Source organism: Aulostomus chinensis, chromosome 11, assembly GCF_037954235.1.
Source record: "Aulostomus chinensis isolate RoL2024-O1b breed Wild chromosome 11, RoL_Achi_v1.0, whole genome shotgun sequence".
Lineage (NCBI taxonomy): Eukaryota > Metazoa > Chordata > Actinopteri > Syngnathiformes > Aulostomidae > Aulostomus > Aulostomus chinensis.
In genome coordinates, this window is record NC_141330.1 from 1,241,834 (window position 1) to 1,266,838 (window position 25,005).

The window sequence follows — 25,005 nt, forward strand, 5'->3', positions numbered from 1 at the left end:
TCCACTATCAGCTATTGGACAAAGCTAACTAGTCTGGACCTGAGCTAGCTGATGCTAACACTTCCCACCCACCACCAGCTATTGAGCTAAGCTAGCTAGCCTGGGTCTCTGCTCCCTGGAGAAGGGTCTGTGTCCTCTAGCCTGTCTCCATAGAAGATGGACAAAAAGAGGCTTTCTCTAAATGGATGAGTGACCCTCTAAAGAACGGTTCATTCCTGAAAATATTTCCAAATTTTTGTTAACAGCTAATAAAGATGTAACTGGACTTTCCTTTTTTTTTCTTTTAGAAACATTTGACTGAATGCAGAGGGGCTGAAAGACTGACTTTTTCCTTAAATATGGAGATGTCTTCATTTCGGGGACATTAATAGCAACAACAAAATTTAAAAAACCGAAAAAAAGTCCCGATCAGCCCAGGAGCTCATAATCCGCATTTCTGCTGCAGAGGGAATTTTCGGACTCTCGATCAACTCATTTGCCTTCGACAAGCGTTGGAAACTCGACAGCGACTTGATATTTTTATTAATACAAGACTGATATCAGAAACAAAAGATGAATACTTGAATATTTAAGCACATTTAGCTGCAATATAGAGAAATCATTGTGTCTCCTGTCATTGAGGAGAAGGGGGGCGGGACGAAACCGAACCGAGGGGAAACGCCGGATCGCGTCAGGCAGGCTGGAGTCACCCTGGACAAAGGCTGAGTGGTCCCGGTTGGTCAGGACCTCAGTCACGCTCGTTCCTTCTTCTGTTGTCTTTTTGCTTTATTATTCATTTCTGGTGTTTCCTTAGAAGGACCGAGCAACGGAAACACGTCACAATCCTGAGAGAAGGTGTCAGTCTCGGCTCAAGGAGCACGTTCACATATTTCAGCTGATAAAACGTAAGACAGTTCGTCGTTTCATGATGGAGAGTCGAACTTACTGCGGCTGCGCGCTGATGGAACGAAAGAAAACCAGCTCATGACGAGCTGAGGCTGCTGCCCCCTAAAGGCCGTGGTGGTTATGACCACAGGTACTCTCGCAAGCAGCAGGATCGAGTCATGAAACCCAGAAACAAGTTCTCCTGGGAGAACCTCTGGTTCCCTCGTGTCCAAGTCAGTGACAAGAAATCAGGTCTGTGGTTCCCAGCAGCTGGTTCAGTTCTACGTCAGATCCACCAGTAAACACCAGACCAGTGAATGGTGGAGGTTCAGTTCTACATCAGATCCACCAGTAACACCAGACCGGTGGATGTTGGAGGTTCAGTTCTACATCAGATCCACCAGTAACACCAGACCGGTGGATGTTGGAGGTTCAGTTCTACATCAGATCCACCAGTAAACACCAGACTGGTGGATGGTGGAGGTTCAGTTCTACATCAGATCCACCAGTAAACACCAGACCGGTGGATGGTGGAGGTTCAGTTCTACATCAGATCCACCAGTAAACACCAGACCGGTGGATGGTGGAGGTTCAGATCTACATCAGATCCACCAATAAACACCAGACCGGTGGATGGTGGCGGTTCAGTTCTACATCAGATTCACCAGTAAACACCAGACCGGTGGATGGTGGAGGTTCAGTTCTACATCAGATCCACCAGTAAACACCAGACTGATGGATGGTGGAGGTTCAGTTCTACATCAGATCCACCAGTAAACACCAGACCGGTGGATGGTGGAGGTTCAGGTCTACATCAGATCCACCAGTAAACACCAGACTGGTGGATGTTGGAGTGGTGGAGTCTTAAAAACCTGGGTTGCTAACAAGAGTCTAGAGGAGCCTACAGAGGTCATGGAGGTCATTAAAGGTCATCAGAGGGAAACACAAGAAGCCTGAAGCTTAGTGGTGGTGACCTTGAAGTCATGTGACCCTGGTGTAGCTCCTTCATAGCTAACATTAGCTTAGCACTGCTATCGTAGCGTCCAGGCTTCCAGCATCATCAGAGGGTTCATTGGTGAAGATGATCTTGATGAACTGAACCTGGAAGATCATCAACTTTTGTTCACCAGAGCTGATTTACTGGTTCAATCACCACAATCACATGGAGCGATCCTATTGGCTGCTGGAGGAGGAGCCAGGAGATGACCACTCCCTGTTGGTGGAGGATCTAGGAGATGACCACTTCCTGTTGGTGGAGGAGCCAGGAGATGACCACTTCCTGTTGGTGGAGGAACCAGGAGATGACCACTTCCTGTTGGTGGAGGAGCCAGGAGATGACCACTTCCTGTACTTCAAACACACCTCGCAGCAACAGTCGTGGTCCAGATACTCAGGAGTCTGAAGGACGAGACTCGAGCTTTGAGTTTTCATTTCAGTCCCAGGAGAGAAAAGACTTCCGGGGCATTGACGGCGTCTCGGGAGACAAACAGAAGTTTTGCTGTTTCAGAGGTGATGCGGAGCAGGAAACAGCACTGACTCATTCTCAGAAGATCAGCTGTAATGACTCTGCCGTTGTGAGTCCATCTGCTTGCTCTGCTGTCACTTAATGTAATGATCGCCCCGCAGCCTCCTGGGTTTCCGTCTCCTCAAGTTGCCCGGCAACATAAAACCTTCATGATTTGTTTCCCAAAAAAAAAATCCAAGCCAGAAACATTCCATCATCTACACTGGCAGTGAAATATATGAATACTCTTCCCTTTCTCTCTGTCCCTCTCTTTCCTTCTGTCTCTCTGTCCTCCTCCATTCTGTCTTTGTCTCTGTCCATCAGTCTCTCCTCCTTTCTCTCTCTCTTTATCTCTGTCCCTCTCTCTCCTTCTGTCTCTCTGTCTTCCTCCATTCTCTGTCTTTGTCTCTGTCCATCAGTCTCTCCTCCTTTCTCTCTCTCTTTATCTCTGTCCCTCTCTCTCCTTCTGTCTCTCTGTCTTCCTCCATTCTCTGTCTTTTTCTCTGTCCTGCTCTCCTGCTCTCTCTCCGTCCCCACTGATCCTGGATCTGCTCCACCTTCCTGCTGGTAAAGGAAGGTTCTGGTGGCTGCTGTTGCAGGATGTGCTGCTGATGGAGAATTGTTGGGTGGAGGTTCATTGAAGGAGGGAGGTGCTGGACCTGCTCTACTTGGACAGAGTCAGGACAGAACTTTGGTTGGGGTTTGGTGCCACACTAATAAACCTGACTTGACTTGGAACCAAGCTGAGCAGCACCGGTCCATCGTGTCGGCAACCATTAGCTCATTTATCCTCATGACCACGCTGGAGACCAAATGCCGCTGCCACCAGAAACGTCACATTTTACAATTGATTAAAGCCCAAAGATGTAATATTGACTAAAAAGAAGAAGATATTTTTACTGGAGCAGTTGGTGCTGGGAACCAGTTCACGGCTTTACTGGTTTGTTTTGTCCGTAGGTGTGTTAGTGTTGAAGAGGCGGAGGAAGTTGCGTCCTACAGAAACCTGCTCGTGACGCAACGCTTCTGGTTTGAAACTCACTAAACTGTGTTGGAAAAACACTTCAACATTCGCCGCAGAGTTCAGCTTGACTGCAGAAGGCATGCTAGCTAGAACAAGCTAACGGGCTCAGGGCAGCGATGAGGCCCTCCATGTGGACCTCATCAATTTATCAGCCTCAGTACTGAATTTCATGGCCGCCGTTCGGCTCGAGTCTCGCCATCGTCTCATTAATAATGAGGAAGCAATGTGGTAAAAATATAATTTATGTTTTTTTCCCCCAAATGTTCTGGAAACAAAGACAAACATTTTCACCCTCACCATGGTAACGTGTGTTTCATTCCATTCACGTGAACTGTTTTTTTTTTTACGGATGCTCCTGACATCAGGAGAGACGACCACGGAACCACAGACATCTTTGAACCATCAGAGCATTTTCAGTGATGGCGTTGGAGCATCGGCGGGCGATTGGTCGACCCACTCCCACACGTGGACTGAGCCATCTGAGGCGGCGGAAAGCAGCGTCCGCAGCCGCTCAGGGTGCCAGATGTGGGCGGTGACGTTGACAGGAACGCCGTCATCACGTCGATGGGACACCACATGGCCGCGATGCTCAAACAGCGGCCGAGCTTCCTGAAGCTCCGCCCCCCAGCCAGACGTGTTGTAGATCTGAACTCCTCCACCAAAACCTGCAAAAGAGAAATTAAACTCATTAATTTAGACAAGGGAAGTTCGCCGGCTCTCTAAGCTGTGACATCATCATTAGGTGCTGGGGGTGGCAGGTCACCTGACCTGAGACAGAGATGCTGTCGTCCAGCATCGGAGCCCAGGACACACGGACGTTGTCCATGTTGCAGCAGTGCGTCTGAACGTCCAGCTGAGCTCGACGCCCGGCGCCGCCAGGCCGACGCAGTTCTGAAACCTCCACCTGTCCAGACGAGGACAGCCGGACCACTCGGCAGCTGGACGGGTCGTCATCGGCAGCGGCGTCCATCCACCAGCGGGCGAACCCACCTGACGAGTCAGGGGGAGGTAGGCGCTGAGCAGCCGAGGACGTGCGGCTGTCAGCGATGTACACGCTACCGTTGCAGCAGGCGGCGAGGAAAACGTGGTCACTCAGGAAATGCAAGGAGTTCAGAGGCTGTGTGGCGTCCGTCGCTGATGAACACAAACAAACACGTTAAGATCTAAAAGACAGACGCAGTAAAATGACATCACAGGAGTCAGTGGTACCGAGCTGGTAGAGAGTCTGTCCTGATGCCAGCCCGGTCAGCTGGACGACATCGCTCTGACCGCCATGAAGGATGCTCGGCTGGGACAAGCGCCGAGCTGCCATTTTGCTGCCCATCCCAGATTCAGGTCTCCGCCCCTCGATAATTGCTGTCCTTCTGATCACATCTATCATTGGACGAGAGGACACACGGACGCGACTGGTCACACAGCAGGTTGTAGAAGACGATGATGAGGAAGGTTTGGCTGTCAATCAACCGTTCACCGTCGATGCAAACGTGAAGCTCAAACTTTGGTACAAAGGAAGAAGAAATGGCGAAGGCATTCATTTAACTCACCGCTGTAATCTCCTCCGAGGTCCCACACCTGCAAGTCGGAGCTCCGCCCATCGTTGGTAACAACACACCTTCACCACAGCAAGAGGACAGAAGAAAGGTCACCCAGAGGAGAGCTCTGTAGGACGCGGACGCCAGCGTTCTGGTTCTGACATCACTACAACGCAGGATCAAGACTCCAGGTCATTGATCGGCTCTGAATCAGGATGTCGCTGCGCTCCAGTGACCACCACCAGCACATCAATTCTTCTTCTTCACAGGAAGTTGAGCTGCTTTTACTGGCCGTTGTAGAAGAAGTGAAGCACTTTGTGTTGTGTTTGAGTTAAAAACGTTGTCAAATAAAGTTTGATTGGTTGACTGAGCTGATGTGTAACATGAGTGGGCGGAGCTTACAATATGTCAGCAACACTAAACTCCGACCAATCAAACATAACCCTGACAATATCAAGGGTGCGTTGCTGAAGTTGACCTTTGACCTTTTCAAGATTAAAGGTCTTTTCTTCCTTATTTCAGTCCTTTCCACATTTCTAAACAAACGTGTCACAGATCTGTGAGTCACAGTGACCTTTGACCGCCAGAATCGAGAATCTGATTGTCCATTTGTTCATTCAGTACGGAGGAACCACACGGAACATCACATGATGGAGAGACCACGGCGGTGACACATGTAACATGGGAGGAGCAACTGTGTCCTGACTCAGACTCTCAAATGAAGCGAGACAAGCAAGAGTGCGGCTCACCTCGTTCCTGGGACGTGTCTGAGGCTGCTCACTGGTCCGTCAGCAAAACCACCGTTCACAACTTTAAAATCCCGTTCTGCACAGAGACCCTGAACACATCATCTGGCTCTGAGTGGCGTTTCATTTTTGTTGTTTATTTCTCAGCGTCTGGACTGGTTTGATGTTTCTTACCTTATTTTCATCGGCGAAGAGTTTTAGAGGCAAACGAAGCTCCAGAAGTTCGTTTTTCTGTGAATGGAAACCTGCAACACACACGGCTGCAACACACACACACACACACACACACACACACACAGATGTCAGCCTCACACATTCAGACGTCATTAAAAAGACAAACACTCTCAATTTTAAGTTCATATGGAGAAATAGATGTCAATATATAAGAAAGATCAGTATGGTTGAAAACTAGGAAGATGGGGGTTGAATGCAATTGATGTTGATATCATGGATGGTGTTTTGAAATTGAAATGGCTAAAATCTTTTCTTACAAACAGACACTCCTTTTATGATCTTCCAAAAAATGGGTGGAATAGACTTTCTTCTAAGATGTGATTTTGAATGTAGTTCATTACCAGTTAAACTTTCTGCTTTTCATCAGCAAGTCTGGCTCTACTGGAAGTGAATTTACTGCCATAGTTTTACACCACATAACACACCAGTTTGGAACAATCGATGCGTGTTCCTCAGCAGAAAATCTGTGTATTTTGAGGAATGGAGATCCAAAGGAATCTGGGCAATTGCAAATTTTCTGGATGATACTGGAAATGTGTTACAACAGGAGGATTTCTGGAGAAATCACCGACTCCAGTGTAATCTTAAACACTATCATTAAATTGTAAAAGCCATAGCAGTCTCTTCGAGGTCAATTATTAGAGAAGACATTCGATATTCCGAGGTCTCCCCTGAACTAAGACAGCTCTGTATTGATGGAGGAGATTTCTGTGATTTCAAATGCACCAATAAAGTTATTAGAAATATTCTGTTGAAAGAATATCACCCTAACCCAGTTAGAAGAATGTTTATTCTTAAGGAATTCAAAACAGAAAAGATTTAAAAAAATAAGGAAAAATTACATTTCATTTCCACTCCCACCTAAAGTGAAAGAGCTCAACTTCAAAATCTTAAACGAAATCTATCCAACTAATGAATTCTTAAGATTGAGATTTAACCTGGATTTGAATAACTGTTTTTTTTGTGAACGGGAAATTGAAAGTACGGAACCTCTATTCTTTTATTGTGATTTAGTGCAGTCTTCTGGTGTGAGATGCAGAGCTGGCTCCAGTCCAAAGGAATCGAGCTACACTTAACGGTGAAGACAATCATTTTTGGTGTGTTCGCGGAAAATAAGAATGTGGATTTTATCCTTAATATTTTAATTCTATTTGGTAAGTTTTTTATTCATAAATGTAGACATCTTAAGACCAAACCTTGTCTTACATATTGGAGGAACGAGCTGAATTTGTTTAGTAAATCCTTAAGATTCATCAAAGAAAAGAAAGCCCTTAAACTATTTTCTTTACTAGAAACCTTTAAATTACTGTGAGATAGCCCTGGAAAATTTACTTTTATTATTAATTTTATTTTCTTCATTTTGCTTTCAGTTATGTATTCCTTTCCTTGCTCAACCTGTGATTTACAAGGGACATAACCTTGATTTGTACGTGCCTTGTATGTTTGTACTTGCATTTTACTCAATAAAGAGTTAAAAAAACAAACATTCAGACGTCACACACCGATATCACATGACTGATGGGGGCAGAGATCTGAGTACAAAGAATGTAAGATTGTTACTGGAACTGGAAGAAGAGTCCACCAGGAAGTGATCATGTCAGGGATGAGGTGTGTTTGTAGTCCACCAGGAAGTGACCATGTCAGGGATGAGGTGTGTTTGTAGTCCACCAGGAAGTGATCATGTCAGGGATGAGGTGTGTTTGTAGTCCACCAGGAAGTGATCATGTCAGGGATGAGGTGTGTTTGTAGTCCACCAGGAAGTGATCATGTCAGGGATGAGGTGTGTTTGTAGTCCAACAGGAAGTGATCATGTCAGGGAGGAGGTGTGTTTGTAGTCCACCAGGAAGTGATCATGTCAGGGATGAGGTGTGTTTGTAGTCCACCAGGAAGTGATCATGTCAGGGATGAGGTGTGTTTGTAGTCCACCAGGAAGTGATCATGTCAGGGATGAGGTGTGTTTGTAGTCCACCAGGAAGTGACCATGTCAGGGATGAGGTGTGTTTGTAGTCCACCAGGAAGTGACCATGTCAGGGATGAGGTGTGTTTGTAGTCCAACAGGAAGTGATCATGTCAGGGATGAGGTGTGTTTGTAGTCCAACAGGAAGTGATCATGTCAGGGATGAAGTGAGGTATTTGATACAATGAGGTCTATCTAGTGGTACATGCAGTACCTTTGCAGGAGTATTCGATATGTCAGGATAAGTACTGCACAGTGAACTGCAGGATTGATGATTCAATTCCTTTACTTACTTTTCTTGGTCCTATATATTTTGACACTACTTTCAGCCATGTCACATACTGTTACCATGGTTACACTCATCCTTATTGTTTTCCAATATATCACTGTGCCTCATCTTGATGCCGATGATGTCATAATGGAATGAGGTCACTCACTTTTCCCTGATGTCCATTCGATGACCTGCGTGGGAAACTCCAGCTGATACACGTGAAGATCTTTGTACCTGGAAACAGATGCAGGTCAGAGGTCACGACTGGCAATCGTTCACCCACAGAAACACAGCAGCAACACACACACACACACACACGAAAATAGACATTTAGGTGAGTCCTGGTCACATGACGTGGAAGCGACAGAAAAAAGGCGACAACGTTCTACTGTAATATTTATAGGAAAGGACGTTTCTAGCACATTATCATACCACGGAATGTCTGTCCACATGTAAAACATCAAACGAAGCAACGTACACGGTGGCGTGACGTCACAGGATGATGCTGAAAGCTAATTTGGCATTCCAGCGAACACTGGGCAACAAAGTTTAATAAATGAAAGCCGAAGTAAAAACAAGTTGTATCCACGGTACCGGAGACTTCCATAAGTTATTAATGAGCCAACGCCACCGTCCTGTCAGGGAGCAAAACACAACTGGAACATTTCCGAGCGGAGTTCAGGCTAAAAGCTAAGCTAGTAGCTAAAACCTTACGTTTTCAAGGACTCGAAGAACCAGTCGTCTAAAACCTCGTCAAACTCTGAGTCCTCCATCAACTCGGATTACCGCACACACGAGTTCATGTTTACGTCCCATTTCTTCCGTTCGAGTTCGGGTTGTTGGTGTTAAATTCTGCACCGCCACCTGCTGGCCCGGCGTACGTCCAACAAGCAGATGAGAGCAGTCATAAATCGAAGGATTCGGGAAAAGAAACGTCCGTTTTAGTTCACAAAATGTCCTGCAACATGTCGACAGACCCCCTTTTTAACTTCTCCCGGTTTAAATTGTCTGTTATACCGTTTTCATTTATTCCACTCTTTTTTCTTCTTAAAACCTTTAGTTGTAGCACTTATTTGTAAAGCATTTTTTAACCCTGCAACAATACTGCATGGAGTTCACAATACTGAGTATTACTGCAATGTACATTTGCATAAAATTCTGGTCCAATACTTTTATTCACATACTTAAATGTTCTTGTGTTACTGCAGGTTTGATTTTAACAAACAGGACGAAAGAGCAGAGGGGTGCACGCGGACACGTCGGAACAGAAAATGACACTGATAATAATTGTTACTGAAAGATTCAGAGACTTGAATTCTCTCAAATCATCGACCCAATCACCTCAGTGGCCCTACGCTCGTTCGCTCCTCGGCCCGACGGCTCGTTCTGGTGACAACAGATGATGTTTCCGCGCGTCTGGTGTTTTCCACTCCTCCTCTTCCTTCTCCTCCTCCTCAGCAGCCTTGCTGGTGTGCTGCTCCAGCTGTCCGCCAGCAGGGGGAATGATTCATGCTTGTGTCAATGCTCCAACCACAAATGGAAACACACACAGACATCCATACCACAGCCTGTTCAGTTTCATTATTATTGTTGTTATTCTGGAGTTGGTAGTCAACTTTAGTATTTGCACGTTTGAGTTGGCAGTGCACCACAGCTCAGTCACTGAAGTCACCAACCTGTTTTGGTAAAAGTATATTTGACCTTCCGAGTACTCACTCACAGGAGTTTTCACCTCACTACCATGGTTTTTCCCTCCTTCATCACTTCTTAGTGACTCCAACACAGGAAGAACCAGCCACGCGTAGTTAGCTAGAAGCTAATGAAGACTGACGGCTAACGAGTGAAACTGTCTGAAAAAACGTGAACAAACTCTCCAGCTCACCGGAAAATCATTTCATTTACATTTTTCATCTTATGCATTCGTTCAGGATCATCTTCAAACATTTTTATTTTTGCTAAATGTCGGATGAAAGTATTTTTTGCCTTTATCCTTTCCCCCAGGAAATACACTTGAGAAAGTACCAGTAGGAGTCAAGAAGCGAAAAGGAGATAGAGAGAAAACAGCCTGGAAATGATCAGAAAAACAGAAAGACGACTTCACAAAGATGAGTTTCATTCTTTACCTCCAACTTTCACGTCTGTTCACCAGTAAAGCGACCAAATTCCTCAGTGAGGAGTATTTTTACTTCCTCCCCTTCGCTCTATGTCTGAATGCTTTTATCCTCTGATGTCACATCTTCGTGACGTTAAAACGTAGCGCCAGTTTCTCTCCACTAGCCTGCCTCAGGCCTGGTGAGCCCAAGTGGCTCATCCAGCAGCGTCCAGCCAAACCTGCCTGTGCCGATGTCCCTCACATGAACACCAGCAATGACGTCACCATGCGGATTTGGACCGAGCACAAACTCCTGGCTCGTCTCATCTTCCCACACAACGACCGGCAGCATCGGTGATACAACAGCAGCGTCTCTCTTTGGGCACCTAAATCTTTGCGTTGGACATCGTAAAGATGTGAGAGGTTGGTGGAGCCCCAGTTCTGAAAACCTCTTTGAAGAAGAATTTCACTGCAGAAGTCAGGCGATGACGAAGAGACGACGGGGAGGCGGAGCGGGAGAGTGGAGGGAGAGCGCCGTCCGTGATGCTGAGCCCTGGTGTCAGAGCACTCGTCAGTCCTGGTGTTTGCCACAGACCCATCTGAGCTGAGGTCGCTCTCGGAGGTCCATCGCGTCTGACGAGGAGAACCAGCTGCACTGGCAGGCGTACGCCCGCACGCCCCCCCGCCTCCTCAGCTTGGCTCCCAGCCGCTGTCGATCAGGCATGTTGTTCCTGCAGCGGCGGAGAAGACGTCTAATGACTACTGAGGACGTGACCTCCGCCATTTTTCTGTTTCATGATATAAACACACCCGTCATCGGCTTGCTCCTCCTATAAAGTGATCTCACCTGAAGAACAGGTAATCGCAGGACGAGTCCCACTCACGGTCATCAAACGTCAGCACCCGGAAGTCACAGGATGTACACCTCAGCTGGTCACATGACCTACAGACACAGACAGCCTCATGTGAGATGTGCTGCAGCGTGTGGACATCAGTCAGTTATGATCCCTGTTTTTAACTGAGGTGGCGGATATTGGCGGCGCAGGAGGAGCGTTCACACCTCCTGGATGCAGCCGTTCCCACACCGTTAGTGATGGCGCTCCCACCCAGGAACACAGGGCAGCACCTGCAGGTGGAGAGACAAGTCCTGTTACAGAGGCAGCCAACGCCTAGAGAGATCCTGGTGCAGCCCTCCTCCGAGGCCTCGGCGCCGCTCATCAGCGCCGCTCCCATCTACTAACAGTGTTTGACCTTGAGTCATCAATTCCATGATTTCCTCCCTGAGAGAAAAATGAAAACCTAACAGACCAGCAGAGATCAGAGCCCCGCAACCGTCTTCTCTCCTCCCTGCTGCAACGATGTCATTATTATGACCTTCACCTGCATGTTTTTATTCCGAATGAAGAGGGCGACTTACTTCCTGCCTCCAGCCTGAGACGAGGACTTCTTCTCTGCTTGTAGTCCTTCAGGAGGCTGGGCAGGCTGAGAGGACGAAGAGCAGATTCACGACTCAACACAGAAACATCACTTTTCCTGAGCAGTTGGACCTCAAACGTGACGCGAGGCGAGCAGTAAACACGACCGTGACCTCCACGCCGGTTTCCCATCTATAAACGAAATGGGAACTTCTGAGTCAATATCAGCACATCTGTTTACATATTAGGTTAAAAAAACATATTATTCATATTCTAAATTTATTATTAATAATAATAATAATAGATGTCATTTGTCGTTACCCTGTGTTTGTATTAATTTCTCTGTTTGTGCTGCTAACAAAGCAAATTCTTTGTTTTAAAGAATTTTAAATTTTCCAATAAATCAAAGTTCTACACTCCAACTCGTGAGCAGGCTCTCGTCCTGAAAAGTTCCTCAAGTTTCATTTTCAAATCCATACCTTTATTTTGGCCTGCTGCCAAACTGCCTGCTGACAGATGGACAAGGGGAGAATCAGCTGATCGATCCATGGCCGATTATTGGTGCATCACTGGTTTTGATAAGTCAGCTCAACCGATTCATTCATTTAAAGAAGAAACTTCCAGGGACGATGCCTGTTCTCCTGAGCGTGTGCACCTGTGCGTGTTCTCCTGAGCGTGTGCACCTGTGCGTGTTCTCCTGAGCGTGTGCACCTGTGCGTGTTCTCCTGAGCGTGTGCACCAGTGCCTGTTCTCATGTTCTCCTGAGCGTGTGCACCTGTGCGTGTTCTCCTGAGCGTGTGCACCTGTGCGTGTTCTCCTGAGCGTGTGCACCAGTGCCTGTTCTCATGTTCTCATGAGTGTGTGCGCCTGTGCCTGTTCTCCTGAGCACATGCACCTGTGCATGTTCTCATGTTCTCCTGAGCACATGCACCTGTGCATGTTCTCATGTTCTCCTGAGCACATGCACCTGTGCATGTTCTCATGTTCTCCTGAGCACATGCACCTGTGCATGTTCTCATGTTCTCCTGAGCGTGTGCACCTGTGCCTGTTCTCCTGAGCCTGTTCTGCTGAGCATATGCACCTGTGCATGTTCTCATGTTCTCCTGAGCGTGTGCACCTGTGCCTGTTCTCCTGAGCCAGTTCTCCTGAGCGTGTGCGCCTGTGCATGTTCTCATGTTCTCCTGAGCAAGTTCTCCTGAGCACATGCACCTGTGCATGTTCTCATCTTCTACAATTCTACAACTCTACAGTTTCATTTAGCAGACGCTTTTGTCCAAAGCGACGTACAACACAAGCAAGAATTTAGACCTAATTAAGGAAAAGTCCATAGGAAGCACAAAAGTGCTTCAGTTGTGATTTGGTCACAGGTACTGCCATCTAGTGGCTGAAGAAGTGTCCCCCCCCCCTCCCCCTTTTTTTTTTTTTTTTTTGACAAACATACAACATGACCCAACCCAGTTAGTGCTACATAGTCACTAAGTGCTGGGTCTTGGACCCTCTGACTGATTCTACCCCAAAGAGGAGCAGAGTCAGGTTCAGTGCCTCGGTGCTCTCTGAACAATTGAGTCTTCAATTGTCTCTTAAAAGTAGAAAGGGACTCAGCAGAACACACAGAGTTCGGTAGTTGGTTCCACCATTTGGGAACAACAGAAGAGAAGAGTCTGTTCTCCTGAGCATGTGCACCAGTGCATGTTCTCATGTTCTCCTGAACGTGTGCTACTGTGAGTGTTCTCATGTTCTCCTGAGTGTGTGCACCTGTGCGTGATCACCTGAGCCCGCTGGGAGCTGCTGTCTCCGTCCTCCAGTAGTTCCTCCAGCAGGGCGTCTATGTCTTCAGTAATGGTTCTTACTGAGTGGTCGGGGTGTGCAGCACTACATCAGGAGGAATAAACACCAAATGTGACTGGTGACAGGTTGTCATGACAACCAGGAACATACGCTTTACCAGTGTCACCACAATCCTTGTTTAAAGGGTCATGTCTGCAGCTGAAGAGATTAGTCAAATGTTCTGGACTAAATTCAAGATTACATAATCCAGCTTCGTGTCTGTACCAGGTCTCAGGTCGAAGCACTAATCACATACCGATGTACCGAAGGAGAGCGACGTGACACCTGACGTCACTAAGAGTGTGAACACAAGCAAGCTTCAGTGGTATTGAACGTTTCACCGTCATCAGCTGATGTTCTGTCATCAGCAGAATGTTAGTTCGTTCCCACCAGAGTCCCTAGCTAACACCAACTAGCCACATTAGCTTTGTTTACTTGCGTTTCCTGCGTCCGTCTTTCGTTTCGTTTCCGTCCTCCCTCGTGTCCGCGCGCGCGGCCGAAGCGGCAGAAACGTTGCGGCAAAACTTTTCTTCAAACTCGGTCAACAGTTCCTCCAAGTCGTCGTCCTCCATGTCGGGTTGTTTCAGCCGCCTGCCCGCCAGCTTGGACACTAGCTAGCTGGCTCCCCTGGAGCAGCAGATCACCATTAACGCTACAGGCGTCGTTGCCAAGTAACGAACGGAAGTGGCGGAAACTCCTCTTTCAAATTAAATCAAACTACTATCTCTCTGTCTTTTTCTATTTATGCGATTTTACATGTTTCGTGTGTCAAATACGTTGATCGGTATCTTTGTTTTGCTCGGTCAGATGTTGTTGTTGTCACGTGACTGTGGAAAACAAAGCAGGCTTACAGAAAGATGACACTTAAATGAACAGGCTGCGTGTACAGATTTACTTATTGAAACTTTAAAACGGGCAGCACAGTGGAGCAGAGGTCCTCCCTGTGGCCTCACAGCAAGAAGGTTCCGGATTCGAGTCCCGGCTCGGGCGCGGGATCTTTCTGGGTGAGTCTCCATGTTCTCCCTGTTCCTGCTGGGTTCTCTCTGGTACTCCAGCTTCCTCCACAGTCCAAAGACATCAAGAGGGACCAGGTTAATCCAGACTCTAAATTGACCGTAGGCGTGGCTGGGAGAGCCAATGGTTGTCTGTCTCTATGTGTTGGCCCTGCCATGGACTGGTGACCTGTCCAGGGGGAAGGCTGCTGGGATAGGCTCCACCCCCCCGCGACCATTAATGTGTAGGAATAAGCGGAAGACGACGAAAGAAAGACCTTTAAAACGAGGTACAAAAACACCCTCTTCGAGGGAGGGGGGAGGTGTTGGCTGTCACTGGTTGTTGCAGTGATGTAATGGTGCTGTTTATTCTAGTGGAGCGCTTATTTGTTTATATGTGTAGTTGGTTATTTTCTTTGTTTCTTTTCTTCTTGGTAAGTATCATCATCATTCATGCTTATATGTAGATAAGTACAGTTAATAGCTCGTCCTTATATGGTGTGTGTATTGTACGTGTGTTACATGCATATATTTTCCATGTAATGTGTTGAAATCAGAAATAAAGTTGCTAATCTGTGTATGGGTACTTTAGCCCAGGAAGCTCCTTATTATTTATCATAGGTGGAGAAGGAGTGGGAGTTTTTAAATTATAAATTTTCACATTTTCCGAATATGTCTATTCCTTGTCTTTTGTTTCTTAATGATGTAGTTGCTTTCATATTCGAAATAAACTTTTCCATCAAAAGCTTCATCCGATAGCGCGGAAAACATTGCGTTGTCGGCAGGATTCGAACCTGCGCGGGGAGACCCCAATGGATTTCTAGTCCATCGCCTTAACCACTCGGCCACGACAACTTGCTATACTAACGTGGAACGACGTTTCAAATCAAACTAACCCAACACGCCACGAAGGCGTACCTGATTTCTCTTACAAGCTTTCTGTGCTCCTCTGCTGACGTCACCAGTGCCTCCGAAAGGTCAGTGAAAGAGAGACAAGTGTAAGCCGAAGGTTTCCATTCCTCTGAGGACGAGCCTTCTACCGGGACCTGGTCCCACCGTGGTCCCCGCGCCCACAGCTGCACCGCCCTCATCTGTGACCAACTGTTCTGAGGTCACGTGATCCACTCACCAGGAGAGGCCAGGTTTGTGTTAAAGCGAGTTTATTGTAGATACAGGCAGGAGGCTCAGGAGGGGACAACAGGAGCATGGAAACAAACTTCCTCCCCGCATCATGTGACGCGTCTCTACGTCATCACGCACTTGCTGTCACAGCAGCAGTTTTAAAACAATGACAGTGATTGGATGTTTTATCAACTTCTCCTTCAGGAGGAAAACCTGTTTTCTTCCTTAATCGTTTTAACAAACATTACAAAAATATTTCATACGTTCAGTAAAAATCCATCACCACAGATTACACAACCCACTTGAAGAGCAACAGAACCTGCAGGACGAGTCACTCCAGGCACAGCAGAGTTCTGTTGGGTCGCTTTGTTGGTCGGCTGGCTGGAAGTCTGGTCCTGAGCTGAACCTCATAGAACCGACTCCTGTTTGCTCCTTCCAGATCAGCCCGCAGCAGAAGAGGCGGCGTGAAGGGGTTTTCCCTCGTGGTCATCAGGTCATGCATCTTGAGCGTCTGTTGGTCTGGTGGGTTTTCCCCCGGTTAAAAACAAAATCACAAAGAGGAAGTTTTATAAGGTCACGGTGCATTTCTGTCTCAGGTTCTCAGTTCCAGCGTGATGGCGATGGAACTCTGAGGGCGTTGTTGCTGTTGACACTTGAGTCCTCAACCAGTGGGGTTTACCTGCTGGTGCCACTGGCTCAGACCAGCAGCTCCAACAGAAACTGAGCTCAAAAGCTCGTGTGGCTCAAGAAAGTACAGAGAATTTTTCACAAGTAGTCAAAGCTACACGCTAACGTTTCTGTGCACCTCCCAGCGCTGAGAGGAGAAACCTCAGGAATGAAACACGGCCTCAGGGGCGCCATGGACCCGACGGGACATGCAAACATCTGACCGCCTTTTCTATCTGAACCTGTTCACACAAATAAGGTGAATGATTCATGTTTTACCACCGCCGCCTCTGTTTCTTTGTAGGCTTTAACACCTGATTTGACTCCTCGGCGTGGGGCCTCTGTTTGCTCCTCAGACCCAGGTGAACAGCGTCCTCCACGCCAGTGTTCGGGTTTGTCTTCATGTCCTTCACCCATAATACTCCTCCTGCAGCGCTCCGCGGCGCTGGTATGACACCAACTCATCACCAGCCAGCAGCTTGTAAACGAAGGTATCAGCTCCAGACAAAGCCTCACCCCGAGGCTGCAGCACCCTGTTACCATGGAAACGTCTCCTGAACCAGCCACAGGTGCCCACAGAAACATGACTTTCCTTTAGGTCCATAAATGTGGACCATTTCTGATATAATTTAGCAATTGACATGAGTTCAAGTTGGCCAGCATCAAACAAAAAGGTGTATGGGTGGATCCTGGTGATGGGGATTGATTGACAGGTTGTTCTCATCTTCAACGACACAGTGAGGTCATTTGGGGTTTTGTCAGTGTCGGACCCTCATGTGTCCCGTCGACACGGATCAGACAATGTGGACGGTTCAAACTGCCATTCCTGAGTTAAGATGCGGCTCACTCATTGAGCGGTTGGTGCGTTGCGTTGGTCACACGGGTCAGAGATCGAGATGCTACAAGGTTTAGCTGAGCTTCCTGTTGCCGGTGCATCGGCGCGTCATACGCAGACGTGCTTCATCAAGAGACTCTTAGAAGGCTTCGGACCCAACATGGAGATTAATAACAAGTCCTTCTTTTCAAGTGGATGCAGAGGCGCGTCCAGCAGAATCTCTTGTTTCGCTGTCCTGTGTCTGTCTCTGAGGAGGGTCTTCAGGGTGGCCTGAGGCAGGAAACATCAGCGAATAACAGGCTTCATCAAACCAAGCAATGGTTACGGTTTTGTCAGCGTAATTACAGACACATCACAGCGTTTAGATGTTGCCATGGAGACATGATGCAGCCTTCAGTACTCACATAGCTGAGGAGGAACAGTAAGAGCGCTGCGATGAGCACCACCGAGGCCAAAATAACCTGGTGAGAGTCCGTCGCTGCGGCTTCTACCACAGAATCACCGGGGCAACCTGAGAAAGACAACAAAGCTGCTGAGGTTCACACCTGCATCAACAGGTTCCACTCAACAGATGGTCTTCCCAAACAAGGACCTGGATATGGAACACAGTGCCAGCATGCTGGGAACCTCCGAACACATCTGACATGACATCATAACCCTTTCAACCTCATTCATTTGACACTTCTGGCTAATTTTGAGCTAAAATCACACAACAGCAGCATCACGGCTCCGTGGAGCTGCTAGCAGGCCTGCGGGAGACTGTTCCTCTGGAGCAGACACGAGGACATCAGACAACCATAGAAGGCTTTTTGTGTTCAGAGGACAGTGATGCTTAGGACTGCTTTGGCTGGCCCTTAGATCTGCTGGGATCTCCCATGATGCACTGGGCTTCTCTCTCCTCCTCCTGTCCTCAGACGTGTTACTAACTCCTCTTCTTCTCCCCTCATCCCAGATCCTGGTGCTGCTGGAGGAGGCTCCAGACCTGAAGAGGCTCCAGCTGCCACCTGTAGCTCCACCTGCTCACGTCCCCGTCTGTCCATCAGTCTCTCCTCCTGTCTCTCTCTCTTTATCTCTGTCCCTCTCTTTCCTTCTGTCTCTGTCTTCCTCCATTCTCTGTCTTTGTCTCTGTCCATCAGTCTCTCCTCCTTTCTCTCTCTCTTTATCTCTGTCCCTCTCTCTCCTTCTGTCTCTCTGTCTTCCTCCATTCTCTGTCTTTGTCTCTGTCCATCAGTCTCTCCCCCTTATCTCTCTCTTTATCTCTGTCCCTCTCTCTCCTTCTGTCTCTCTGTCCTCCTCCATTCTCTGTCTTTGTCTCTGTCCTGCTCTCCTGCTCTCTCTCCGTCCCCACTGATCCTGGATCTGCTCCACCTTCCTGCTGGTAAAGGAAGGTTCTGGTGGCTGCTGTTGCAGGATGTGCTGCTGATGGAGAATTGTTGGGTGGAGGTTCATTGAAGGAGGGAGGTGCTGGACCTGCTCTACTTGGACAGAGTCAGGACAGAACTTTGGTTGGGGTTTGGTGCCACACTAATAAACCTGACTTGACGAGATGACCAGACGCACCCACGCTCACCTGTCAGGAAGCCCCACGACTCAAACTCGAACACAGTCAAGCCTCAGGACTCAAGCAAGCAGGAAACTTTATCTTTTTGTGGGAGGAAATATGAACTCAGATAAAACTGAAAGGCAAAAGCTCTCGCCAAGCTGTACCTGTGAGAGACAGCTGGACCCGCCCGTTCTGGTTCTGCTGTCCTACAGGAGCAGCCAGGTGACAGACGTACACGCCGCTATCCTGGCAGGTCAGATTGGAGAGGAAGATGTCGGGGGACTGGCCCAGCAGCACCACCCGTCGCTCCACGCCTCTGTACCACTGAGTGATGCCGTCGGGGAGGTCTCGGGTCAGAAGACCGCTGAGATGAGATTCTGGAAGGTCTCCAACCTGCATCGGTTAGATCAGCAAGCTTCCGATCAGTCACATGACTAAGGAGCACGAACGAGACCAACAACACTTCCGTCGGCGGTCGTATCATCACTGCTACGTCCCTGATGAGCTGAAACAGTGACAGGTTGTCGGGTGATTTTATCCGAACCCTCCGCTCTCGGACCTCCGGAACACGAGGCTCTGCAACTTCTGGTTCCTGTTTTTTTGTTGGTTTTTTTCGTTTTTTGAGAAGCCCAACAGGGATCACGTGATCACCCGAGAGCATAAAGCAACCATTCAGAAAGTAGCAAACAGGAGTGATACTTTTAAGTCATTTTACTTTCAACTCAGTGTGATGAGGCTTTGAGAGCTTCTGTTCTCCAGCTTCAGCATTCGTTCCTGAGGGGGCAGCAGAGGTTTCCTCTGAAGGCCCAGAGGCAACAGAACGAAACAGAAACAGAAAATTTCACGATTCACTTTTGAATTTAAACGTTCCGGTCCGTTGAGAGAGGACGTGTTTTCCCGCCAACCCCTGCAGCCTCTGAGACCAGGACGCTCCGAGCCTACCTTGTACCAGCGCAGTGCCAGGTACGGAACACCTGGATGGAACGCTGCGGTGCAGGTTAAGGTGGAATCAGCTCCAACCTCCGATGTCACCTCCAACATGTCCCGCCTCGGCGCAGCGAGGGCCCCGGCTGAGGATGAGAAGTGCAGAGGTCAGGGGGGAGGTCAGGGGGGAGGTCAGGGGGAGGTCAGGGGGGAGGTCAGGGGAGGCTGGTCCCTGCGGAGTGTGTCGGTGATGGAGGCTCCAGATACTTACACAGGAACAGCAGCGCGACCGCGAACGACATGGCGAGGAGAGGTCCTGCTCCTGAGCTCAGGCAGAAGCTCTTAAAGTCTCATGGTAGCCGCCCAGTGTGACGTCATGGGGGATGTCCCCGAACCCGCAACTGAAAAACCGAAGGGTATTTTTAAAAAGTGTTATTTGATTTTCATCATCAAATTTATTGCTTAATATTTAAGCAATTTCACAAATATATACAGTAAATTCATAATTCATCAAAGGTTCTTTTTCCTCAACGTATGTTGGGGGGGGGGGGGGTTCGTCAAGCTGCGTCACGAGGAAGGAAGCGACAGCTGAAGGCGATGGCGGCCCACGTGCTCTTATTTCTCTCTCTCGGTGAGTAGATGAACATGCGGATTCATTCATTCCTCCAATCAGCAGCCGGCTTTGCTCCCTCATGAGAATATTTATACTCATATTTATACTCGTATTTATACTCGTATTTATACTCGTATTTATTTGAATTATGACCCCGGCCGCGTCATTCCCTCGCGCCATGCTTTCCTTGAAACCAGGGCTTTCGGGGAATCCCCGCTCGGTGCTCAGCCCCGACGCTTCACTTCTTTCTTTGGAACCGTAAACGTGACGTAGTGATGGCTTTGAAGCACGAGCGCTAAAAAAGAGAAGAGCAATGAAAGCGTCGTGATAGTAATGGACCCTACGCTGTCACAGCAGTGCGACGACGTTAATGACATCATTCGGGTCACGTCACCCTGCACCGATGGCTCGTTCGGAGGACGCTGATCGTGTCGTGGGTGACGGCGTGTCTCCCTCGTCAGGTGCAGCGGCGTCCGACTCCCAGGTGAAGTTCCGCAGCGACGTGTATTGGTGCTGCAGCCCCACAGTCCCCGTTGACCCAGACTGCTACCACAGCTACGACGTCAAGGGAAAGGTACAAATACACGCTGTTACCACAACAACTGATACTCCCGAGTCAGATGTGACGCTCATGCTGCGTCTGTTTGTGGAACTTTTGTTCAGAACCAAATGAAACCAGGGAACCAACAAACAGGTAAAAAGAACGCAACACTTAGCTGTTTGTGAGTTGTGGTGTTTGCCAGTGTGTGGTTGTCTAACATGTTGTGTGGGAGTTGTGCACCACCACACCTGTGTGTGACCAGCACCGCACGCCCTCCTGTCATGAGATCCTCTCCCACCCTGTTGTTGTTTTTTAAAGGGGACTATTTTTAGTCTTCTACCTCTGTTCCACCACACATCACCGCACACACAGGTGTGGCACACACACAGGTGTCGCACACACACAGGTGTGGCACACCTGGGGAAACGGCTGCAAACATCGGAACGCCATGCAGGACTGGATGCTGTTCCCACTGCAGACAGGTTTTGGCCAGGGTCAGTCAGTTGTATCCTTTGTGCTCATTTAATGTCCATAAAGTGAGTTCTCGTGGTGTCCTGTCCTCAGTCATTCTTCACCTACCAGAGGGGGGAGGGGCAGTGTGCGCTGCCCTGCCGGGAGTTTGTAGATGAGAGGATGACACTGGACTCCTGTGTGGAATTCAACGCTAGCATCTTGCACAACGGCGTAAGTCACCAGCTTTTGATGTTTTAACGCTACGATGAATTAGACTGTCATGGTTCTGAAATCAGGTGCTGGCTAAACCAGAACGGCTCCATACGTTCGTTCTCCAAGTCTCCCTCATTTGTGTCCAGGCGGACAACAACAAGTGGGAGGAGGTCGTCAGTTACTCCAGCCAGCCGTGTTCTGGTTCTGACTCGGTTAACCATAACACAGGTGAGCCGCTTTCACATTCCAACACGCTGATTTGACAACCTGCCTGTCCTGTGGTTTTCCTCAGATTAAAAAAAGGAAGACGTTTATTTTTCCTGATGTCTTCCCCTCGGTCGCTTCACGTTTTCATGAAACAAATCAAATGTGATGTTTGTCTTCCTGCTTTCTCCTTCACTTCTTGTCTCACTTACGAACCTGGCGTCACACATCTCGTCTAACAGAGATTCACCAGGTCAACCTTTGCTAAGTTAGCTGCTTAGCTAATGAGCTGCTTAGCTAATGAGCTGCTTGGCTAATGAGCTGCTTGGCCAATGAGTTGCTTAGCTAATGAGCTGCTTGGCCAATGAGCTGCTTGGCCAATGAGTTGCTTAGCTAATGAGTTGCTTAGCTAATGAGCTGCTTAGCTAATGAGCTGCTTGGCCAATGAGCTGCTTGGCCAATGAGTTGCTTAGCTAATGAGTTGCTTAGCTAATGAGCTGCTTAGCTAATGAGTTGCTTAGCTAATGAGCTGCTTGGCCAATGAGCTGCTTAGCTAATGAGTTGCTTAGCTAATGAGCTGCTTGGCCAATGAGCTGCTTAGCTAATGAGTTGAGCTCCAACTCAAATGAAAAAAACAGCAGCATAGAAGCGTCTCAGTAAGATCCGGCCGCAGAAATAATTATGCTTGCTGGCGGTGGCGAGGTCACATGGCGAGGTCATGTGACTAAGTTGCAGCATGGGCTAGGTGATTAGGTCATGTGATAACCCTACCAAGTAGGTCAGAGACCAAACCTACTACTGTAAATCAGACTTTGACCAAAGTTGCTGTAGTGTGACTTTGTAACATGTGACACCTGCCAGCTGCTGTCAATCAAACACAGACACGCCCCACCATTGTTTGAGAACAAAAATGACCTGGGAGGAGTTCTGGGTCTTTGTGGAGGCATTTGGCTGCTACCTCAAGCTCCTCATGATGCTTTTGTCCCAGTAAAATATTGACGTCATGTCTGTCGTGATAGCACAGATGTAGATGCTAGCTAAGAAGGAATTATGGGTAACATCCAGGTAAGGTCTCTCACTCTTTGTGTCTGTCTGTGACAGCGTCCAGGATCCTGCTCCTTCTGGTTTTGCCGACATGGGCGGTGCTTTAGAAGCAGTGAACCAATCGGATGACTCTCGACGCCTCTGACTCCCAGCGACGAGGCCTGAGGCCGTTACTTCAGTTTCTTCTTCTCCCCTCTGATTTCTTTTTCTTTTCTTTGTTTTTGGCATAGATGTCTTTATTTAACAGTGAACAGACAGGAAGCAGGGGAGATTTGGGGGGGGGGGGGGCATGGCCACGCCCCACCCCCTGGAGGAGCCGGTCCTGAGGTTTCTAAATTGCTGTTTCATGAGCTGATTTCTTCTGCTGACTGGTTGGTGAGGAGGAGCGACTTGAGCATGGTTGGTTAGTTCTCTTAACTGACCTCCCTGACGTCTGAGCCAGTAGCGCATCAACCCTGGGAACACATCCGCTGAGCCGTGCTGCTCATTTAACAGGTGTTTGCAAGGCTCCCACACTAAACTCAAGTGTGCTTGCGACACTGTCTGGAGGGTTTTTAATCTCCTAATCTGTGATAGGAAGTAGTATTAACTGTGGTACTCACACGGTGCAATGAACCTCCATGCGACCCTCAGAGCCCCTTCCTACTTTTAAGAGACGTTTGAAGACTCGGCTGTTCGGGGAGCACGAGGTCCTGCTCAGGTTTGAGGGCTTCCAGTTTGTTCCTGGTCCTCAGGGTAGAACGAGTCAGGAGGTCTGAGGCCGGCTCGTAGTGAACACTTAGCTCTGACAGTGTTGAATGTTGAAGATATTGTTGACGCTGAATTATTGGTTGTGGTCAGTTGAGGTGACATTATATTAGGAAGGGAAAAACAAAATGGCACTCCTGCCGCTAGGTGGCAACACCTGCGACCAATCAAACTTGAAGCACTTTGTCGTCCTCAGGTTTTTCGCTCCTGTCTAAGTTCTTGCTTGTGTTGTACGTCGCTTTGGACAAAAGCCTAATGAAATTGTAGTTTGTTGATTTGAGATATCGTGGACTGATGTGTTGTCAAGATCAAAGACTTCACTTCCTGGGGATGTCCCGCCCCTCTGCCCAAACAGCCAATCTTCTGCTGGTGCATGTGATGCGAACAGTAATTGATACATTTAAAGCGTCACTCACGCGTTGACGCAATGCTGCTCAGGACTGCTATCATAGACGCTAGCACCATGGATCGCCGTCACAAGCTCAGCAGACATTGGCTGCTTTTTTGGGGGGCAAATTCACAAAACTTTGATTGCAATAAAAGACAGACGGGCAAAATAAAGGAAGAAGAGAAGCATCGGCCACGTCTGGAGAGAACTGTGATTAGTTTGTAGCAGGCAGGCTCTCGTTGGACTGAAGGGCGTCTCCCTGAAAGCAGCGTTCACTCAGACTTCGCTCTCTCAAAGGCCCCTGAAACACCCCCGTGATGAGGGAACCAGCTTTTATTTTCTTTACATAGAATCTCTCCATGACCTGGATTTTATTATATTCTATTGATATTTATGATGAATATTTATTCCCTTCAAAGGGACCTGACTTTATTGATGCGGAGAAGCTGTCACGTGTCGGCTGTCATCACTTCAACGTGGAAACAAACGGTGAAGCTTTTCACTGAAAACGCTCATATTTTTATGGTCCTCTTTAAGAGTCAATGATCTCCTATGGCTGGCCCCTGAGTCCCCGGTGCTAACCAGGAACAACAACTTTGTGACATTCTTGTGCCTTTACAATGACGTCTTAACAGTGGAAACAATAAAAGGGCTGACCATCGCTGAGACGGCGCCTCGGCGTGAGCGCGCCGACCTCCAGGTGAACCCTACTGCTGCTGCTCTGGCTTGCCAGACTGAAGCCGTGTGTTTCTTTCATCTTGTGATTGCTAGAAAGTGAGTTCTTCAGTCCAAAATCTGGCACCAGGTGTGTGCTGAAGCAGAGCAGTGCGGACGCCACCATGGTGTTCATTTTGTTGTTCTCTCTGCATCACGTGAGATTGACCGGGGATGACTGTCATATTTGTTGTTACAATTAAACGGTCTCACAGAGATCTGTCTCATTCAATCACTGTGAAAGGACGCATTTCTTATTTTAAGATCTACTCAGGTCCTCCTGAGGTAACGAGCTTGGCTCCGCTGGGGTCCAGGCTGGGGTCCAGGCTGGGGTCCAGGCTGGGGTCCAGGCTGGCCCGTCGGACAGCCGTGACAGTAGGAGCTCTCCTGGCTTCTGAACAACTTCCTGTGCAGATATTAAGACCACGATTTTTAAAGTTTATGCACATTAAATATGCAAATGAGATACGTAATGAAATCTGTGCACTTTTGCTGAGATCTCAGAGGAGAAAGGTGGCCGTTGTACGATGCTTCAGACTTCAC

The 25,005-nt window shown here is 48.1% G+C and overlaps 4 protein-coding genes and 1 non-coding gene across 7 annotated transcripts; 1 reads left to right on the forward strand and 4 right to left on the reverse strand.

Moving 5' to 3' along the window:
• Window positions 1–1,614: 1,614 nt before the first annotated feature.
• Window positions 1,615–8,998, reverse strand: wdr73 (WD repeat domain 73). Its single transcript, XM_086217591.1, has 8 exons — window positions 8,844–8,998; window positions 8,296–8,363; window positions 5,842–5,927; window positions 5,671–5,759; window positions 4,934–5,001; window positions 4,599–4,763; window positions 4,158–4,523; window positions 1,615–4,054 (listed from the first exon to the last, which is right to left on the reverse strand). The coding sequence occupies exons 1-8, from the start codon at window positions 8,900–8,902 to the stop codon at window positions 3,792–3,794; spliced, it is 1,164 nt and encodes a 387-aa protein (XP_086073717.1). The 5' UTR covers window positions 8,903–8,998; the 3' UTR covers window positions 1,615–3,791.
• Window positions 8,999–10,807: 1,809 nt separating this feature from the next.
• On the reverse strand, window positions 10,808–14,647 carry cfap418 (cilia and flagella associated protein 418). 2 transcript variants are annotated; one of them, XM_086217594.1, is made up of 6 exons: window positions 13,899–14,642; window positions 13,406–13,508; window positions 11,639–11,828; window positions 11,282–11,347; window positions 11,069–11,164; window positions 10,808–10,952 (listed from the first exon to the last, which is right to left on the reverse strand). In XM_086217594.1, the coding sequence occupies exons 1-5, from the start codon at window positions 14,033–14,035 to the stop codon at window positions 11,148–11,150; spliced, it is 513 nt and encodes a 170-aa protein (XP_086073720.1). In that variant the 5' UTR covers window positions 14,036–14,642; the 3' UTR covers window positions 10,808–10,952; window positions 11,069–11,147. The 2 variants fall into 2 exon arrangements, with proteins under 2 accessions (XP_086073720.1, XP_086073721.1); XM_086217595.1 differs by lacking the exon at window positions 11,282–11,347 and having other exon boundaries at window positions 13,899–14,647.
• A 581-nt stretch (window positions 14,648–15,228) lies between these two features.
• trnas-aga (transfer RNA serine (anticodon AGA)) lies at window positions 15,229–15,310 on the reverse strand. The gene has a single exon. It is a non-coding gene; the product is annotated as a tRNA-Ser (tRNA).
• Window positions 15,311–15,576: 266 nt separating this feature from the next.
• cd83 (CD83 molecule) lies at window positions 15,577–21,044 on the reverse strand. 2 transcript variants are annotated; one of them, XM_086217593.1, is made up of 6 exons: window positions 20,948–21,044; window positions 19,817–19,946; window positions 19,564–19,691; window positions 18,786–19,014; window positions 17,483–17,589; window positions 15,577–17,348 (listed from the first exon to the last, which is right to left on the reverse strand). In XM_086217593.1, exons 2-6 carry the CDS (start codon window positions 19,845–19,847, stop codon window positions 17,187–17,189), a joined length of 657 nt encoding a protein of 218 aa, XP_086073719.1. In that variant the 5' UTR covers window positions 19,848–19,946; window positions 20,948–21,044; the 3' UTR covers window positions 15,577–17,186. The 2 variants fall into 2 exon arrangements, with proteins under 2 accessions (XP_086073719.1, XP_086073718.1); XM_086217592.1 differs by lacking the exon at window positions 20,948–21,044 and adding an exon at window positions 20,503–20,679.
• Window positions 20,168–24,678, forward strand: LOC147252784 (uncharacterized). The gene is made up of 5 exons (XM_086217596.1): window positions 20,168–20,176; window positions 20,513–20,732; window positions 21,264–21,383; window positions 21,512–21,593; window positions 22,671–24,678. Exons 2-5 carry the CDS (start codon window positions 20,529–20,531, stop codon window positions 22,718–22,720), a joined length of 456 nt encoding a protein of 151 aa, XP_086073722.1. The 5' UTR covers window positions 20,168–20,176; window positions 20,513–20,528; the 3' UTR covers window positions 22,721–24,678.
• Window positions 24,679–25,005: the final 327 nt, after the last annotated feature.

Bases quoted from the DNA above. Each gene is read 5' to 3' on its own strand.
- wdr73 (XM_086217591.1), bottom strand. From the start codon at position 8,902: ATGGAGGACTCAGAGTTTGACGAGGTTTTAGACGACTGGTTCTTCGAG. The intron at 8,364-8,843 runs GTAAGGTTTTAG...ATCTGTTTCCAG, and splicing joins TTCTTCGAGTCCTTGAAAAC to GTACAAAGATCTTCACGTGT. The intron at 5,928-8,295 runs GTGAGTGACCTC...TGTGTGTTGCAG, and splicing joins CGAATGGACATCAGGGAAAA to CCGTGTGTGTTGCAGGTTTC.
- LOC147252784 (XM_086217596.1), top strand. From the start codon at position 20,529: ATGACATCATTCGGGTCACGTCACCCTGCACCGATGGCTCGTTCGGAG. The intron at 21,384-21,511 runs GTAAGTCACCAG...ATTTGTGTCCAG, and splicing joins CTAGCATCTTGCACAACGGC to GCGGACAACAACAAGTGGGA. The intron at 21,594-22,670 runs GTGAGCCGCTTT...TGTCTGTGACAG, and splicing joins CTCGGTTAACCATAACACAG to CGTCCAGGATCCTGCTCCTT.
- cd83 (XM_086217593.1), bottom strand. From the start codon at position 19,847: ATGTCGTTCGCGGTCGCGCTGCTGTTCCTGT. The intron at 19,015-19,563 runs GTAGGCTCGGAG...TAACCGATGCAG, and splicing joins TGGCACTGCGCTGGTACAAG to GTTGGAGACCTTCCAGAATC. The intron at 17,349-17,482 runs GTGAGTACTGAA...TTCCTGCCTCAG, and splicing joins TACTGTTCCTCCTCAGCTAT to GCCACCCTGAAGACCCTCCT.
- cfap418 (XM_086217594.1), bottom strand. From the start codon at position 14,035: ATGGAGGACGACGACTTGGAGGAACTGTTGACCGAGTTTGAAGAAAAG. The intron at 13,509-13,898 runs GTAAACAAAGCT...CTCCTGATGTAG, and splicing joins GACGGACGCAGGAAACGCAA to TGCTGCACACCCCGACCACT. The intron at 11,829-13,405 runs GTGATCACGCAC...TTTCGTTTATAG, and splicing joins GCAGCTCCCAGCGGGCTCAG to ATGGGAAACCGGCGTGGAGG.